The sequence below is a fragment of the Trachypithecus francoisi genome, unplaced genomic scaffold (genome assembly GCF_009764315.1).
Source record: "Trachypithecus francoisi isolate TF-2019V2 unplaced genomic scaffold, Tfra_2.0 Lachesis_group16, whole genome shotgun sequence".
NCBI classification, from domain to species: Eukaryota; Metazoa; Chordata; class Mammalia; order Primates; family Cercopithecidae; genus Trachypithecus; species Trachypithecus francoisi.
The window spans coordinates 8,665,822-8,685,601 of record NW_022681461.1 but is presented as its reverse complement, the minus strand read 5'-3'; the positions used below and the strand labels follow the sequence as shown (position 1 = coordinate 8,685,601).

The following is a 19,780-nucleotide window of genomic DNA, read 5'->3' as shown; positions in this document are numbered from 1 at the left end:
AGGCTGGGGGAAGAAGTGTATTGTGCTATAGAGTTCTTTTTTGTGTGGCCTGTGGTCAGTAGGCATCACCTACAGTGTCCAAAAGTAAGACAGTAAGACAGAAAAGAAAAAAAAAGGTATACTGATTGGGAAGGAAGAAATGAAACTACCTTTGTTCACAGATGGCATGATTGTCTAGAAGAAGATCTGAAAAAAATAAAAAAAATCTCCTTGAACTAATTGTGATTATAGTAAGGTTGCAGGATATAAGGTAAATATACAAAAGTCAATCACTTTCCCGTATATCAGCAATGAACATGTGGAATTTAAATTTTAAACACAATACCATTTACACTGGCACCCCGAAAATGAAATCGGTATAAATCTAACAAAATGCCTATGAGATCTATATGAGGAAAACTACAAAAGTCCGATAAAAGAAATCAAAGAACTAAATAAATGAAGAGCTATTTCATATTTATGGATAGGAATCCTCAATATTGTCAAGATGTCAGTTCTTTACAATATTTATTAAATAATATCAAATAAAGTCTATTTAAAAACCGAAAGAATAAATAAATATTCAGTTTGAGAGCACTGGGTGGGACTCGGTTTTCAGGGAGAGAAGCTGGAGGAGGTGAGGTTTTACAAAGAAATGAAAGCAACATCTCCTACTCCTAAAGCAAGAGCACTTTGGAGCCTCTGGAATGTCTTCTTTGATTTGATTTTTGTAGACCGTTCCTGTTAAAAATGTGTATCGTTTTTAGGTAGAGATCCCCAAGGTTTCACAGCAGCTTAATTAAAACATGCTTCTTCCCTAGGCTAGGGCAGAAATGCACACTCAGCTCTGTGTGGCGTGTGGTCAGCAGGAATCACCCTCAGTGTCCAAAAGTAAGGAGAATGGGGGTCAGGTTAAGGGGTGAAAGATGGAGAGGTGACACGGGGTTGGAAGGTGGAAGATAGGAATGGTGGGGTAAGAGGTGAGGGTGGAGGGTCAGAAGCAGCAGGGCAAGGAGGCGGGGTGCCAGTTGTGGGGCAGGCTCCTTTGTCCCATATTTTGGGTGTGGGGACCTCTGTGGTCTGTGGACAACAGCAGGTCTGGCTTGTCATTTTCATCATTCCCTCTGGGCCTCCCTCAGGACTCCCTAGATGGTTGTGACCTCACAGCCAGGGCTCCTCCTCTGGCTGTGACCTATATCCAAGTCAAAGCAGGACAAAACACGGATAGTTTCTGGTGCCAGGCTCTAGGGGGACACTAAACTATCACCAACAACAAAATGAGACAGATAAATCATCCTTAAAGAAGCCCTTGCAGGGGCTGGCACAAAACTGCCCTCACGTACAGTAGGAGATGCAGGCCCAGGAGGAGAGCAAAGTGGGCAGGCCGACCTCAGGATGTGGGTGTTGTGAGTGGAATGTACAGGAGTGGGGCAGGGGACACAGGTTAGTCCCCCTCATTGACTCTCCATGTCTCCTCCATCAGCAGTGACTAAGCTGGGCACAAATGTCTGCTTGCAGGATTGTGTGTCTGGGTGTAGCTCTGACACTGGGTGCTGTACCTTGGTGATCCTCCAAAGTTCCCAGTGGTGGAAGGATGCAGGGAGAGCCTTTTGCCGTATGGTGGCACATATGGGCCTCATGAGGACACTCAGGGCTTGGGAAGGTGCCCAGGGGAGCGGTAGGGATCTGCCGAGCTGCAGCCCCAGTTTGACCTCACAGGGACATTTCGCACTGAGCTGCAGTGCCCACACAGGAGATGCCCGCCAGTTGCACCAGCCTTCTGGAACAATAATATTCTAGCAGAATCAGGTTTGTAACTTTTGTTCTCACTGTATGGAAAGTACACTTGTTGTTAGTATTGACTATCGCTGCCAATTCCACCTTAAAAATGATTTTTCAGGAGCTCTGCAGCTGGATAGAGGGGTAGTCTCCTCCTGCCCCAGGGAAAAGCCCAGGCTACCTTGGGAAGTGTGCCGTCTCCATGAGACCTCCAGGACAGCATTTGATGAATCACTGCTCAAGAAACCACAAAGAAGTCTTCACTCAGCTGCCAGAGTAGGGAGGCCAACACCACCGCACTCAATGTCCCCACAGCCATGACCTCAGTGACCAAAGACAGCACCAGATCTGCTCACAGAGTGGAGGGCCTAGGCCCAGGTCACCCCTGGGAAAGCATAGCTGTCCCACAAAACTAACCTGAAATCCATGTAAAAACCCACAAACCAGAAGCAAAGCAGGCAGAGAGAAGGAAGTACTGCAGGAAGCTGAGCAGTGGCTCTCCCTGAACCCTGCCTGCATGCCTGGGCTCGCCTGCCTTGGGCCATCCCAGGTGAGGCTCCTCTGTCCTGCACTAGGTGGACACTGAGTGCTTCCAGCACCCCTTGGGGCCAGTAGAACACAGTGCTAGGAATTTGGATCTTGAGAGCTGGAGGGCTCCTTCCACATTGCCTGACGTTGCCCTCTAAGACATTTCTTTCTTAGCCATGGAACAACCCTGTCACACAGAGCCCTACCTGGATGCCCAGTATATATGACTTGGGAATAAAATGGGAGGAGCCAGCCCTGGAGCACTCTCAGGGCCCTGCCTGCCCCTGCGGGCTTCCAGAGCAAGACTACAGGGTGGTCTTTCCCACTGAGAACTTCCACTGTGTGGGTAAGTCACACGACTTGCCCGAGCCAGAGGTGACTGAATGGGCCGCATAATTTCCATATTTCCTTTGTAGTGAACAAAGGCATGATGTCAATGAGAGAAGTCAGCTGGTCCTCCAGCAAACAGAGCAGAGGCCTCAGCTCATTTTGCTGAGCAGGGAGCTCCACCCCACCCTACACCCCAGCAGGGCTGGACCATGATCTCAGCCAAGACCCAGGGCAGGAACCTGAAGAGCCTCGGGCAGCATTTAAACACTTTAACTGTCCCCTCGGGGCTCCAGGAGCCTAGAAGGAGATGCAAGGACCCTTCAGCCCAGGAAGGGAGGGTTGGGGGAGGCGGGAAGCTCCTCCAGTGGGGAAAGCTCAGACTGCCCACTTCCTTCTCCAAAGCCTGCTCCACCAGTCTGGCCACCGTCACCTGTGGCTTTGAGGCAGGATAGGTAGTCAAGGAAGTAACCATGTTTTTGGGATGTGGCAACCGTGGGATGTACAGCCAACACAGTAAGCATCAGCATTCACACTGTAGTCCAGCTAATTCAAGCACAGCTATCTTCAGTAGGGAATCTCCCCCTCTAGAGAGCACTGCGCATTTTAATTTTACTTGTGCTCAGACTGACCCTTTGCCCATTATAATAGCAAAAAACACATCCCTGGGTGGAGATTTAAGATGCTAATGAGATGTGACTTACGAACAAGCATGTTCAGCTACTGCGCATGTGCACCCAGAGGACCACCCAGAACATGCTTATAGCAACACCTCCTTATGAATAATCATGAAAGGCGCCCATAAAGGGAGTCTCCCTAGTGCCCGTCTTTGCTGTCTCATCCTTACCCTGCAGCCTGCCCTGAATTAGCTCTCTCAGGGTGTACTATCTATTCTGCACCTAACTTTCAAAATATTCTTTCTCCTTTGTAATAAATTGCACTATTTTGCATCTCCCTTGCTGTGTGTCTCTTGCTTAAATTCTTCTAAATCAAGAAGATAAGAACTGACGTCTCACAACAACCATAAACACCTTGGAAGGTTTTTCCAGGCATGCGATGGGTTTGAGCGAGTCAGCCGCTACTGGCCTTGCCTTCTTTGGAAGGTGGGGCAGGCACAGGCTTCCTCTATGAGAAGCGAACACTCAGGGAGAGAGGTCAGCCTGGGGCCTCAGGCCCACCCTGATCTTAGCATGAGAGCTGATTGCCCTTCAGGAGTCAGGAGCCCAGAATAAACTCTGAGGCCAGCTTGATAAGCCTTATCAACAAGGTCTCTTTGAGTTGCTTACAATATTTTTAATCATCTGAGAAAGTCTCAGAGTAGAAGAAAATCAGATCCCACAGATCAAAGCTGCCAGCCGCTCAGTGGGAAGGAACCAAGCTCCATGTCTTCAGAAAGGCTGGGTTTACTTAGGCCCAAGGATGCTTGGGAGCCTGAGAAGCAACTCAAAAGTGTGGGAAATTAAAATCATTAAGAAATATGCAGCGTATTCTGATTTCCCAAAACTGCCATTGAGGCTATAACCAATCTTACTGTTTCTCTTCTCTGCCACAACCTCCAGAAAACCGCTTGGCTTGGGGGAGGTGGAACTTCTTCCTGGTTACTTCTTTTACTGTCTATTCTTACCTACTTTCCAGAAATTCAGTAGAAATTAATTTTTCAAATTTTATTCATCCAAGCATCTAGATGATCTACTTCTGTGTTTAACTGGCCATAGGCAGCAGAACAGAATCAGAAGGTATGACCATGTAGAGGAAAAAAAACCACTGGTCAAGATATCACAAGTTGTCAGTTCAAATCCTGTTTCTACTGCCAATGTGCTGTGTTTGCCTGACAAGTTACCTAACATATCCTTCCTCATTTTTCAAAGGGTCTGTTGCCTAGACTTGTGGTTCCCAACTCTAGCCCCTGAAGAAGGGCTTGTGAAAGTTCAGTCTACTGCCTCACCTCCATCCCACACTCCCAGGCCCCATTCTGAGTTCCTGACTCAGCAGGTCTGGGGTGGGAGCTAAGGATCTCATTTCTAAGCAAGCTCTCTGATGCTGAAGTTGCTAGACTAACAGCTGGCCTAGAACAGCAGCTCAAGCTGTGGGTGTGATTTGTAAGTTACCTGTAATGCAACAATGCCTTCCCAGTTCACTCAGCCCCCTCTCATTGTCCAATCAGAAACACACAGCCCTTCTCAGGATGCTCCCCTGATGTGTAAAGGGCATGGTCATCCCAAGCCATTACCCTTGAAGCCCTTTCTCTCCTGGGTGCACAAGCAGCATCCTGTGCATCTTATTTATTTACATATTTGTTTATTTTTATTTATTTATTTAGAAAGAGAGTCTCACTCTGTCACCCAGGCTGGAGTGCAATGGTACGATCATAGCTCACTACAGCCTCAAACTCCTGGGCTCAAGCCACCCTTCTGCCTTAGCCTCCTGAGTAGCTGGGACTACAGGTGCACTCCACCACTCCCTGTGTGCTGTATTAAGTACTGCCTGTCCTGCAGTGCAGTGACAAGTGACGAGAAGACAGCTTTGAGCACCTGCCACAGCCTGGCCTGCCACCTGCTAATGACACTCCTGATAGCAAGTTACTGACCTCTCTGTAAAATGGCTATCGCGAGTCCTGCTTCACAGGACTGTTTTCAGAATAAAAGGATTAATACAAGTGAAGTAGTTAGTACAGTGTGTGGCATCAAGGACATGCTGGGGAATGTTTGCTATTCCCCACACTACACAGTTTAACCTTACACTGGAAGTGATGACATCCCAGAAGGATTCTGAGCAGGGAATGGATATCAGCAAGCCTCCTGCAGGGTGGGCGGGGGCTGTCACTGGGAGTCCAGGTGGGTCAAGAGGAAGAGGCAGCTTGCAGAGATATTTAGGGGACTTTGTTCAGCATCTGAATGCAGAGTATGAGAAGAGAGGTGTGGTGTGGAGGGGAACCCAGGAGGGGCAGCTGGGGCTGAGGAGATGCGGACAACACCTTCCACTCACTGCAGACGCCATGGGCTTCAATTGCCTGGGAAATGTGTAAGTGGAGCTGCCCTGTGGGCAGTTAGAAATACTGGTTAAAATTTTTCCATGAATGACGACACTCCATCAATGACAAAATGATTTCATCTGCCCCTTCTAAAGGGTCACACTTCTGGAAGAGGCAAAGTCATCAGATGGGGACATCTCGTGATTAAAACATTAATTACCCTGGAACAGGTCACACACACACATGCACGTGCACACACACACACAGACATACACAGTAGCTGGCCTTTGCCCACTTTCTCACTTCTGCTGGATCCACTGAGAGACCCCACCCCACCTCCAGGCTCATAGGCTCATGCCTGGATCCAGCCTAACCCAGGTGTGATATAGACCTGCCCCAGACACAGACATGCCACCCAAGCCTCTCCTACATTTGAAATGAAGATGTGGTCCAGGTCCATCCCAAACCTGAGCCACAGAGCTGGACCCACATCAGCCCCTAGGGCTGCATTGTGTAAACTAAAAATAAAATTTGAAGCCCCCCAACCATCAGCATGAACCCATCCTCTTAGCCAAGGCCATTCCAAAGTTAACCTGAAAAACTAGGTCAGGCCATGATGGGAAGTGGGGGTCAGACATGCCTCATTATATCTTCCTCCCTTTGGAATTCAGGCACAACTGACCAGCAGTAACATTTAAACAGAGACCTTAAGACTTTTGTAGCAAATAAGACACCCAATTCCAGCCTGACTCTAGCATAGCATCACATGACAGATAGCAGGCCCTGAAACAGATTGAAGTATTTTACCCTAAAATATAAGTCTTTGGCAATATGTCTTTGTCATATTTTGAAATAGCCCTGCAAAGCTGTCTCTTGTGGGGAAAATCTATATTCTGTGGAGAATCCCTTTCCCTTTCCGGGTCTTTTCCTTCATCCAGGAGAGAATTAAGTTAAGAGTCTGACACTTTTTAAGTCTGATGAAAAACATTGGCTGGGCACAGTGGCTCATGCCTGTAATCCTAGCACTTTGGGAGGCCAAGGTGGGTGGACCACCTGAAGTCAGGAGTTCAAGACCAGCCTGGCCAACATGGTGAAACACTGTCTCTACTAAAAATACAGAAAAAAAAAAAAAATCAGCTGGGCATGGTGGTGCATGTCTGTAATCCAGCTGCTCTAGAGGCTGAAGCTGGAGGATCGCTTGAACCCAGGAGGCAGAGGTTGTAGTGAGTTGAGATTGCACCACTGCACTCTCTAGCCTGGGCAACAAGAGTGAAGCTACATCTCAAAAAAAATAAAAAAGAAAAAAAAGAAACATCTACGATCTTTTCTTTCTGAAGCCTGCTACCTGGAGGCTTCATCTGCATGATAAAACCTTGGTCTCCACAACCCCTTATCTTAACTCAGACACTCCCTTCTATTGCTTCCAGGTCTTTAGATAAGCTCTTGCAACCAATACTCCCTTCTATTGATTCCAGGTCTTTAGACAAAGTCTTTCAACCAATTGCCAATCAGAAAATCTTTGAATCCACCCATGACCTGGAAGCCCCCTACTTCACATTGTCCCACCTTTCTGGACCAAACCAATGTACATCTTACATGTATGGATTAATATCTTACATATAAAATCAAGCTGTAGCTTGACCACCCTGGGCACGTGTTCTCAGGATCTCCTGGGGCTGGAGACCCTGGCATGTCACTGGCATGTCCTTAACCCTGGCTAAATAAACTTCTGAAATGATTGAGATTTGTCTCAGATATTCTTTGGTTTACAAATGCCAAGAGCCCAACTTGGAACCCTGTCCACCCAGGGCTTACATGCCCACAAGCAACCCCTTTGTCCAGGTGAGCACTCAGTTTCCACCTGAGGAGTGAGCCTGACCTTGAATCCCTGCACACCTGGGGCCTTGGACAAGTCCTCCCTTCCCTGCTCCTGTGGTTTTCTGGACCAGCCTTGTCCAGGGGATGGAGGAGACTCCTAGCCTCCCCTGGCCCCGTTCCTTCTGGATCTCACTTCCTTTCCTAGTTCTGAGCTACTGAGAAGTCCCTCATCACCTCTAAGGTTGCCCAAGAGTCTGCAAGGTCTGTTCTTGCCAATAGAAATGAAAAAATGGTAGAGAACTGACCATGCTGACCAAACAGGAAATATATAGGAAACTGTTCCCAGTCATGATTTCTTCAGAGCCTTGTCAGAGAAGAGCAGAGAAGCTGTGGACACAGCTCTGAGTTCCCCTGGGGCTAGACTCATTGTGCTGGTCATTTGTGTATTTACACAGAAAAGACAGGAAACTTCCTTACCAATTATTAAGTGGGCATGATGCTAAAATTTACCCATGTGTTTTCATTTGTTTAATTTTGCTTGATTTTGAAGTTTTTGACATTAGACAACTAGAGATGGATGAAATGCTGATTTTTTTATAGCAGTTAGGATGAGTATAGGAATTGCCCTATTCCACCTTCCCCAAACCCAGAAAAAGGACAGTACAGGAATTAACAACTTCTAAAAACAAAAGAGAAGGAGGCAGTGATCGCAACACATTACAGACTATCAGAAACATGGAAGTATGTTGAAGGATAAAAGAGAGTGAGGAGGAGGGCAGCCTAGAATGCATGGCAGGGGGGTCTCGTAGTGGAGGAGAGGGACCCTTGCAACAGTGGGAGGGAGGACAGCCAGGCTGCAGAAAGACTACTCCTCAGTAACTGAGCCTGCAGCTCCCACTGCTCCCAACTCCTTACAGCCAAACTAGCATTTTGCCTTTAGGGAAGAAGTCTGGGGAATACTTATCCAAAGAAATTAAACATGCTGCCTGGGGAGAATTAAGACAGTAGGAGGAGGATGGTGACCCTAAGTAAAGAACTCTTGGGAGGCACCCAGGCTAAAAGTCCAAGCCCCCTCCCCTTCTCAACCTAAAGTCTAACCTTCAGATGACAAAACCCCGCCCACACACGTCGTTCCCTCTATCCTCTGCCGACACCACCTCCACACACACAATTCACACATAATCTCAGTCAGTCCTCTGATACTGGGGACAGACTAGAGGGAAAGAGAACTATACGTATTGAAGCAGAAGAGAACAACCCCAGGAAAATCCATCCAGCCTCTTGTTCTGAAATCTCATGGTATAAGGACGCCAGACATCTTAAAAACACCAGCACCATGAAGAGAAAGATCATGATGAGCAAATCAACACCTGCCTCAGAAGATAATTTGGAAAACAGAAAAAAAAAAAGTTAACTTATATTAACATCAAAAACTCAAAAAGATACTGACTGCATGTATTAAAAAGAACAACATATGTGAAAAATAAAACAACTGCAGGACAACAAGAATCTTTTAGAAATTAAATATAGAATTTGTAAAATTATATCTATCTATATCTATATCTATCTATATACCTTTATCTATATATATCTAATCTATATCCAGATATAGATATAGATTATATCTAGATATATATCTAATCTAGATATAGATATAGATTAGATATATATTACACACACATAAGTTGTGTGTAATATATATACTATATATAGATATAGATTATATTTGTATATAGATATCTACATCTATATATACATCTAGATTATATCTATATTACACACACAAAAGTTTGTATGATAGTCAAGAAAAGCTCCTGGAACATAGAACATAATTTCAAATAACTGGAAAAGTTTTGAAAAGACAAGAAACAGAAGGTCAATACAGAAGATCTACTCCCTCAATCAGGAGTTCTGAGATGAAAAAATGTAGAAGGCAGGAAATTACAAAAAATATAAGAAAATTGTTCTGATTCAAAGAAAAACAGGTCTTCAGAATGAAAGGGTTCATCAAGTTCCTAGAACAATTAATAGAAAAAGACACACATGTAGATTCTTGCCTATGTCATTACAGAACAGAAAGATAAAAGAAAAAAGAAAAAATTTACAGAAAAAATAACCATAAGCGACAAAGAATCACACCAGTCATACTACAACTAAACATACTTTTAATCAAAAGTGACTGGAAAACATATTTTCAGACATGTAAGGATGAGAAAATTTATGCTCATGCACCTCTTCTGAGAAAGGCACTTAAGGAAGCAGTCCCGTAAAAAGTGAGTGAAAGCCAAGATATAGGAAGATATAGGATACAAGTCCAAGAGTCCAATGAAAATATGTCCCTGGGATGATGAGTTTGCTCTGGAAATTTATTAGTTCACCTCAGAAGAGGAAGTCCATCTGTCCATGTGTCCTAAATAATAGATGGAATGAGCAAGGCACTGGTTAAGGGTAAACACACTGTGAGGAAAACATAGCTGTCTTCTCTCAAGAACAGGGCAATTAGAAACTTCAAGATTAACTGATTTTAAAAGCATTTTGTATAAAAAAGCACATATGTAATGTAATGTAATGTTATGCCTAACATATAGAACTATAATATACATATTACATAAAAAACAAGTCAAATGGCAGCTATAAATCATACTACACCATAAATAACATTAAATATGAATGGATTAAAAAATACTATCAAAAGGCAGAGATTTTCAGAGTGGCTAAAATAAAACAAATAGATTGAAAATAAAGGAGAGAAAAGAATGTGTCATATACATAGCAACCATGAGAAAGCCGGAGTACATATACTAATACCAGATAAAATAGATTTTAAAACAAAAGCAGCAAAAAATGTTACTAGAGATAAAGAGGGACATTTCACACTAATAAAAGGTATCTCCATCAGGGAGATACAACACTTATAAACATATATGCACTTAATAACAGAACACCAAAATACATGAAGCAAAATTAATAGAAATAAAGGGAGAAATAGACAATTCAACAATAATAGAGATTTCAATACCTCACTTTTTAATAATGGATAGAACAACTAGACAAAAGACCAACAAGGAAATAGAAGACTTGAGTACCACCACAAACGGACCAGACCTAACAGATATCTATAAAGAACTCCACCCAACAACATTATTTATATATGCTAACCAATTTGATACTTAGGTAAAATGGACAAATTCCTAGAAAGACACAAAATATCAACATTGACTTATGAAGAAATAGATAATCTGAATAGACTTATAACAAGTGAAGATAATTCATAATTTAAAAAACTTACTAGAGATAAAGAGGGACATTTCATACTAATAAAGGGTCATTCCATCAGGAAGATACAACAGTTATAAACACATATACACTTAATAACAGAACACCAAATTTTTCTAATTGTCTCAAGGGCATTCTTTTCATTATCTGTTTGTTGGAATCAGAACCCAAATAGATGTAGTCTGCACTTGCATTTCATTATTTCTCTTAACACTTTTCTATTCTACTTATACTTTCCTTCCATTTTTCCTCCACATCAGTGATTTGTTTGAAAAACTAGGTATTTGTGGAATACCCCACCTTATGATTTGGCTATTGCTTCCTTATGGCATTGTACAGCTTGTTCCTCTGTCCTCTGTAATTTTTTTTTTTTTTTGAGACAGAGTCACCTGTCACCCAGCCTGGAGTGCAGCTGTATGATCATAGCTCACTACAGCCTTGAATTCTGCCTCAGTCTCTCAAGTAGCTGGGATTACAGGTGCATGCCACCATGCCCAGCTAATATTTTATTTTGGAGATGGGGTCTCACTATATTGCCCAGGCTGGGCTTGAACTCCCAGGCTCAAGTGATCCTCTCACCTCAGCCTCCCAAAATGCTAGGATTACAGACGTGAGCCCACACACCTGACCTGTATTTTCTATAAACTTGCAGATACAGAGATTCTTTTTACACAGCTTCATTGAGATATAATCTAGATACCACATTCATTTAAGGTGTACAATTCAATGGGCTTCAGTATATTCACAGATACATTCATCATCACCACTACCAATCTTAGAACATTTTTATCACCATAAAAAGAAATGCCATACCTTTCAGCTATCACCTCCCTATCCTCCCATCCCTCTCTCTCACCCAGCCCCTAGGAACCACTCATCCATTTTCTGTCTCTGTAGATTTTCCATCCTGAACTTTACTGTGAATAGAATAACATATGGTCTTTTGTCACTAGCTTCTTTCACTTAGCATAATGTTTTCAAGGTTCATTCAAGTTGTGGCATGTATCAATACTTCATTCTTTTTATAGCTGAATTATGCTCTATTGTATGGATATACCACATTTTACTTTCTTATTTATCTGTTGATGACACTTGAATTGTTTCTACCTTTGGACTATCATGAATAATGCTACTATAACTACGTGTGCACAAGTTTTTGCATGGGAATGGGGTGAGAGTGGAAATGGTTTGGGGGAGATCAGTGTTTTTCCTTAAAAGCCTTCTGCTGTATCTCCTTTGTTTATATTTTTCAGTGTTACATTGATAAAAATGTAAAACGCATGTTGCTGAGACAGGCTCTTGGATCAAATGCTCCATGTTTCTCAGCATTTCTCAGTTTTCTTGGAGTGAGGCTGGGACTCATGGACTAGAGGGAGCTGATGTGAGTCCCCTCCACAGCACAGCCATTGACAGCCCACGAGTTTCCTCCAGCCCCTCTTCTCCTTCGAGCTCCCATGTTGAGAAGGTGAGCCCAGGATATGGACAACAGCTCATCTGGATCCCAAGTCACCCAAGGACCTGTGGGACCTGGAGAGCCACACAACACACACGGGACTTGGCACACAGGGGACTGAGCTCTGCTGGGTTAAGCCACTGAGAATACAGATTTTATTTGTTATTGCAGAACAGCCTAGACTGGCTGATACAAAGGGAATTTAAAAATAACAACAGGACATTATAAAGTGAGGATTAAGGAACATTTAAAAATTACTCTCAAAAACTAGTGAATGTGGGGGTGTTGGATTGTCATCAATGTTTTCTGATTTTATGAACAAAATTCCCAGCATGTGCTCTTAAATGTGCAATGACCAGACACCATGTGAATCACGCCCACAGGAAACCCACTCACTGGCGGTAGCAACGCATTCAAATGCAAGCACAGTGCCCACCTCACTTAGCTGGTCCTTCAAGACCAGAGAGATGAATCAATGATAAATGACTCAGGGAATAATTTTAGACATAAGAGGGCTGACTAAACAATTCTGAAGATGTTGAAAAGTAAAGTGTTCCAGACTCCATCTCTGAGGCTTCTCTTAGAGACCCAGCTACTGGCACTTTCCAGATACTATTTTAGAGTCAGTATTCTTGACACCTTACGAACAGGGCTCAGAAGATGCCCCAGGCAGCTTCTCATCACGTTTCCAGTGATCTCAGTGAAAGGTGGGAAGGCACAAAGGTTGGTATACTGTGGAGTAAATTTAGATGCAGAACTGTTTTGCATCCTTATTTCTCTGAGTAATCTGTTCTCTGCCAAGTTTCCCCCTTTATAGTCAGGGACCAACCAATTACCATGAAAATCAGATGAATAAATATTGAAGAGAATGTGTTCATTGCCTATTTTGGTGTCCCCACAGCAAGAATGCAATGTTACATTTTTAATGAAGTCTTTCATTTCCATTTTCTTTTTCAGCTAAAGCTGTCCTCCATAGGATCAATTTAACTAAAAAATTAGATCCAACAAAAGAGCCCCCCCGCTGAAGAACAGTCATTAGTAGGTATGACTTGACAAAATTTCTCAACAGTACTACAAGTTTCTCCTCCAAAATTAAAATTGTATGGTAAACACAGCTTTGGGCATTGGCTCGCTTGGATACCTGGTTTAATCACATTTCCACAAATTCATACTCTCTTTATCTGCTACATTATGATACCAACTTTTAATGCATAATAATATGTTATTAGTAGTACACAGTTCTTTCTTAAGTCATTCTTTGACATATACAGACTAAGTAGACAAACAAATTCAATCATCTTTGTTCTATGACATCTTTAACTAGATTTTAGCTTTCTGTTTTTTTAAATATCTAAAGTTTTGAACTGAAATATTTATATTCTCATAGAATTGCCTGGGTATCTTCTTCCCTATTTTCTTTTAGATAACCACAACTGTTAGTTTATGCAAAGAGGAAGAAGTCCGAGTTGATTCTACTTCGAAAATTTTGTTTCTGATTCTACGTCTGCCAGTAGCATGTGACCCTCTCAGCACCCCATCACCTCCACAGGCTCTCAACTCTTAACCTGTAAAAGCCCAGGCCAATCTTTGTGTTTGTTCATCAAATGCTTGTTGAACACTGCTATGTGCCAGGCACTATTCTACACGTTGGGCGCTATGGCACTAAACAAGTTTGCTACCCTCATGGGGAATACAGTCCAGTAGAAGAAACTAGCCAAATAATGAAGAAATTAACAAAGAAACAAATATTTGTTTGCGGTAAGTGCTTTAAGGTAAAAACAAATCAGAATGCAGAAACAGGGGGTACAGAGGGAATCCTATTTGGGATAAAAAGTTAGGGAAGGCTTCTCTGAAAAGACTTCTCTGATGTGCAGGAAGCCTAGCTCATCTTAAGAGGTGAGTAAAATGGCAAAATCTTGATATCAAAATCAGATGAGCATATACAAGCAAAGGCAGCAAAGACAAGACAGGTTTTACTTACAACAGAGATTCAACAAAATCCTAAATAAAACATTCGGTGACCAAATCCAATAATGTATTTCACGAGAACGATGGCAAGGTGAAGCAGAGTTTATGACAGGATTACAACATCAAAAACATCTAGCTGTGTAATTCTCCATATTAACAATTTAAAAAACAATTATTATCTCAAAAGGTGCTGAAGAAGTAGTTGATGAAGTTCAACACCTATATATAATCAAAGTAATTAAATAATGTGTAAGTTCCATGAGAGCAGATATTTTCTTTTAAAACAGGTTCATAGACATTTTCCAGCTGCCAAAACACAATGTTTGGACATAGTAGACATTCAGTACATATTTGCTGAATGAATGAATAAATGGATGAATGAATTTTTTTAGGACAATCAATGAAAAGATAATCTCCCCAAAGCCTACTGCAACCAGTGCAACCATTCCTTTTCAGGTTTCGAGTGGACAAGGACACTCTCTCCTGGTCAGCCTCTGTAGGTGCCTCTAGTCAGAGCAATGGGGTGAGAATACCATGTAAGGGTGAGCCCTGGAGGGCAGGAGGTGAAACTGTCCAGGTCTGCAATGGCGGGACCAATGTTCCAGTAAAACTACTGGAAGAAGCAAAGTGTCCAGGCACAAGATCACACAACATTCCTCTCTCTCCAGCAAAAATGGTTGAGAAAAAGAAACTCAAAATAACATGCCACTTTCTTTTTTTTTTTTTTTTGTTTTTTGAGACGGAGTCTCACTCTGTCGCCCAGGCTGGAGTGCAGTGGCCGGATCTCAGCTCACTGCAAGCTCCGCCTCCCGGGTTTACGCCATTCTCCTGCCTCAGCCTCCCGAGTAGCTGGGACTACAGGCGCCCGCCACCTCGCCCAGCTAGTTTTTTTTTTTTTGTAGTTTTTAGTAGAGACGGGGTTTCACCATGTTAGCCAGGATGGTCTCGATCTCCTGACCTTGTGATCCACCCGTCTCGACCTCCCAAAGTGCTGGGATTACAGGCTTGAGCCACTGCGCCCGGCCAACATGCCACTTACAACAGGAGCTAAATCTAGACACTCTAGGACATAATCTAATAAAGGAGATAGAAGAATTTGTGGGAAAAATTTTACAACTCTACCAAAAAAAAAAAAACTGAGTTACTGGAGGCTTAATGCCATGCTTGTGGCTGTGCTGATCTAATACAGAAAAATTGTTGGGAAAAACCTGAATGTTGGGAGGGAAACTGAGGCAGGGCTTGCATAATGTCCTCGGGAATGTGTCTAGACTTGCTGGCTCCTTGCTTCTAGCCCTCCTAGGCTTCTAGATCAATTGTATTCCCATTATCTCAAGTAGCAGAACATGTTCCATATAAAAGCTGTAAATCATGTGCTTAATGCAACGTGTCCTTTTGACCGCCACATTCTCACCACCTGTTTCTTTGTTGGATTACCAGTAAACACAATGGGCTCCCAGAGCTCAGGGCCTTTGTAGCCTCCATGATCGCAATGGCCCCCTGGTGTCCCACCTTTCTCTCTCAAACTGTCTTTTTCACAATCCTTTGACTCTGCTGGACTTTGTCACCCCCACGACCTAGTGTTGGGTCTGATCTCCCCAACAAAAATGTCTGTTCTTCCTCAAATTAATCTATATACATTCAATGCAAGCCCAATTGAAATCCCAGCACGTATTGTTGGTGACTTGAAAAACTGATTCTAAAATCAGTGTAAAGAAGAATACATATATCTACAGCTCAGTAAAACAGTTTAGAAAAAGGAGAATCAAGGGGAAGGACTCACACCACCAGATGTTAAGAGAGTTCCAAAGCCATAAGGATGGAAACAGCATGGTACTTATACAAGGACTAAACAGATCAGTAGAATAGAATCCAGCATCCAGAAACAGACCATGATGCAAAGAACTTAGTATGTTTTCAAAGGAACATCAGGACAGCAGAGAAGAGATGAATGATTTAGCAAATGGTGACAGAAAAACTGGCTTACTCTCTGGAGATTTAAAAACATGTTGAACCTCAGCCAGGCGTGGTGGCTCACACCTCCCAGCACTTTGAGAGGCTAAGGCAGATTGATCACCTGAGGTCAGGCATTCAAGACCAGACTGGCCAACATGGAAAAACCTGTCTCTACTAAAAATACAAAAACAAACAAACAAGTAAACAAACAAACAAAAAATGTGTGTATATGTGTGTATATTGAGTCTCTATATCATTTCAAATTCAAAAGTACCTTCAGTTGGAATTAAAGCCCACATGTGAAAGATGAAACTATAAAGCTAACAAAAGAAAATATATATTCAAATCCAGTATATTTGTGATTTGTGGGGGAGAAAAACTTTAAAAGTCAAAACCATCAAGCACAAATGGGAAAACTGACAGATTCAGATGCATCCCATGAAAGACTTCTATTTGATGAAGACTATCACAGACAAAATTATCAGATGGATGACAAAAGCAAGAGAATACATATGAAAATTCTGTTGCCGAAAACCTCAACAAGAAAGCCCAATCAGAAAGTCAAAAGAAAAACATGGAGAAAGGATAAGAACATAAACTTTACAGGAAGAATCTGCTAATTTACTAATGAAGTGCAACCAAAGAATTACAAATCAAACAATGAGATATTCCCTTTCTCCTTACTCCCACAAACTAGCAAACCTAGAGCCTCTCTCAAGGAAGAGCAAGGATGTTGCTGGTGTGCACCTCAGTAGCTCAGCCATTCTGAAAGCAAATCCAAGCCCTAGTGAAATTCAACGTATGTGTACCCTGTGAGCAAAACGCCACTCTTGGCTCCTGTCCCAGAGATACCGTGCCCAGGTACAGAGAAAAACATGCATGAGAGTTTGCAGCAGCTTAGTCATCCTTCTCAAGAGAGCTCAGTAAGTGACATGTGGACTGCATATGTGACCGGCCCCAGGCAGCCTACCACAGTAATGATCTGATAAACAGAAACCACCACGGACACATCTCAACAACATGTACGGTGGTGGAAAAGGAAGAAACAAAATGGGATTTGTGGAACAATATCATGTTTGCAAACTTTTTTCTTTTTTTTGAAACAGGGTCTTGCTCCATCACCCAGGCTGGAGTGCAGTGTTGCAATCACAATTCAGGGCAGCCTTGACCTACTGGGCTCAAGCAATCCTCCCACCTCTGTCTCCTGAGTGGACTACAGGCAGTCGCCACCACGCCTGGCTAATTTGCAAATTTCTAAAAGGCACAAACACAAAATGTTTTCTCAGAAGGTCATGTATGTTAAAAAAGAAGATGGACTGGAAGGATATACATATATACGTTACATTCATGAGGAAGTGGCTGTCTCCATGGAAGGGAAAGAGGAAGTAGCTACTGGCTGGAAGTGGGAAGTGGCTGCTCCCAAAGAAACAGAAAGAGGAACTGTTTAGAGTGCCAGGAGCTGGGGTGTTCAGGCAACTGAGTCTTGGCACCTGAGGTAATAAACCATTTTGGATAACACCCCCACCCCTGACACATGCAGTTTAATTGTGTTCCACTCCAGCTGAAGACAAAGGCTTCATCCCTCCCTGTCAATCAGAAAATGCAATGTTTTTAATTCCTATTAAATAACTCTACCCTGTTTTGTTGTTTTCACTGGATAAAAGGTTTTAAACAATCCTGGAATTTCACTCAACAGTTAGGTTGATTTAACTACATTTATGAAGCTTTGCAATTCTTGGACTATGCCCCAGGTAAAGTTGAATGTGTTTCTTGACGGGAAGATGAAAAATTCAGCAAAACCTACAGGATTATTCAGATACAGTTATAGTGTCAGGGATGGCCAACATCACTAGGAGTTACTTCTCTAAACTGGAAAACAAGAGATTTAGCAAAGCGGGTTTCATTTACTGATCATCACATTTTACAGCCTTAGAACAAAATCCTCAGTGATTCAACTTTTTGACAGAAGCATTCAAGGTAAATATTAAAAGCCTAGACGCCTGTACTTCCTTGTCCACTAGAAACATGTTTGTAAGGAAAATGCTCTCAGTTTCTATATTTATTTACTTTAAAGGACATAAAAGTCAAGGCTTTCAGCCTAGGCCATAATTCTAAAAGTTTTAAAACTTGTGTGAGGCCCTGACCACTGGCTCCTGGCTCCTGGCTCTGGCCTAATAACAGGAGTTGTCTGTCCCAGGGTTCCCCTGAAGGACTCGGTAGGCACTTGTGGATAGAGGTGGGAATGTGGAGGGCATTTGACAAAGTGGAAATTGTTTAAGGCAGGTCTGCGCCCATCAGCAGGTCCGACCCCATCCCCACTGGGTGCTCACCGTGCCTTCCGGGTCCACGAGCAGCAGGTGCTTGGCCTGGCCATTGTGCATGCCCGTGAGGACAAAGGAGCCCGGGTTGGTGGTGCTCTTCCTGACCAGGAAGTCTCCATCTTTCTCCAGCAGACCCTCTGCCTCCTTCCTGCTCATCTCTCCTTGGTACCAAGTCTCAGCTTGCAGGTCCTCCAGCATCTTGGCATCCGGGGCTCTGGGTGACACAGGGCTGATGCACTCCACGGAGGCTGCCTTGCTTAACACAGGCCCCAAGGGCTGGTTCTTGAGAGCATCTTCAAAAGGTTCTGTCATCAACAACATTGACCAGCAACAAGTCAATCTCAAGAAGAGCAAATGATTAAAAAAAAAAAAAAATACAGTGAGAGAGATGGAAATGCAAAGGCAACTCCTCCAGAAGGGGAAAACAAAAACCACTGGAAAAAACTAACTGGCTGGTAATATAACAAGAGCCATCATAACAAGCATTGAAAAGCACAGCCCAAATTTTGGCATGACTTTCTGATGAGTCTGCTTTCCCAAGACAGCTGGGAGTTGTGCTATGTGCCAAGGAGTCAAGCACACCCTTTGTCTAGCTAGTTGGAATGACTTCATTTTTGCATGCTGCAGGAGGCCATGAATATCACATGCCATGTACTTTCTCTGGAACTTCAGCCAGCCTCTTTAACAAATTCTGAATAAAAATCTGCCAATACCAAAGGGAAAGACAAGCTACAAAGCTTTGATTTTATGCAAAACCGGAGCCCAATCCACCAAAGGTTTATTTCAAAATCTTTGCATCAGGCAAATTTTTAAAAGAGAAAGCTTATGGGTATTGGGTGCCTCTTGTGTGACTTGCCCCAGGCTAGGAGCTCCACCTCCCCTTAACCTTCACTTGCTTCCCTGTGGAACGAGGCTCTCGAATGAGTGCTTGAGACCATACTTGGTTTCATCCCCTTCAGAGCACACTTCTCAGTGCAAGGCATGTGTGAATGGTGAGACGGCTGCTCTAACAATAAATACCAGCAGCAAAAGAAGTAGCCAGGCATGTCTAACTAAATCCCGATGTTCGACTTTCACATAAGGTAGTGTGTATGAAAGAACTCTGAAAACTGCACACAGTGCTATGCAAGTGGAAGGTAGTGCGATGATTATTTCAGCCTACACTGTCTACCCAGCACAACATAAGCAGCACAAGAACAGGAATAGTTCTTTCCTGAGCATAACTACACCCTCAGAGCCCAGCATTGCTCCTGGGACACAGTTCATTCACTATAGTCAACAAATGCTGTAAAATAAGCCAAACTTGCGCATTGTTATTACAGGGTGGGCAGAAGTGAGGTGAATAAATGAAAGTAAAATTAGCTCTTTTTGAAGCTTATTAATCTTTGACAGATTTGGAGATAAAAA

The 19,780-nt window shown here is 43.0% G+C and overlaps 1 protein-coding gene across 1 annotated transcript in view; it reads right to left on the bottom strand.

Moving 5' to 3' along the window:
• Positions 1-19,780, bottom strand: part of SHC3 (SHC adaptor protein 3) — a 298,918-nt gene that overhangs the window by 7,490 nt on the left and 271,648 nt on the right. The window contains exon 11 of the mRNA XM_033236864.1: positions 18,383-18,678. Coding sequence (XP_033092755.1) covers positions 18,383-18,678 — 296 coding nt within the window. The remainder of the gene's footprint in view (positions 1-18,382; positions 18,679-19,780) is intronic.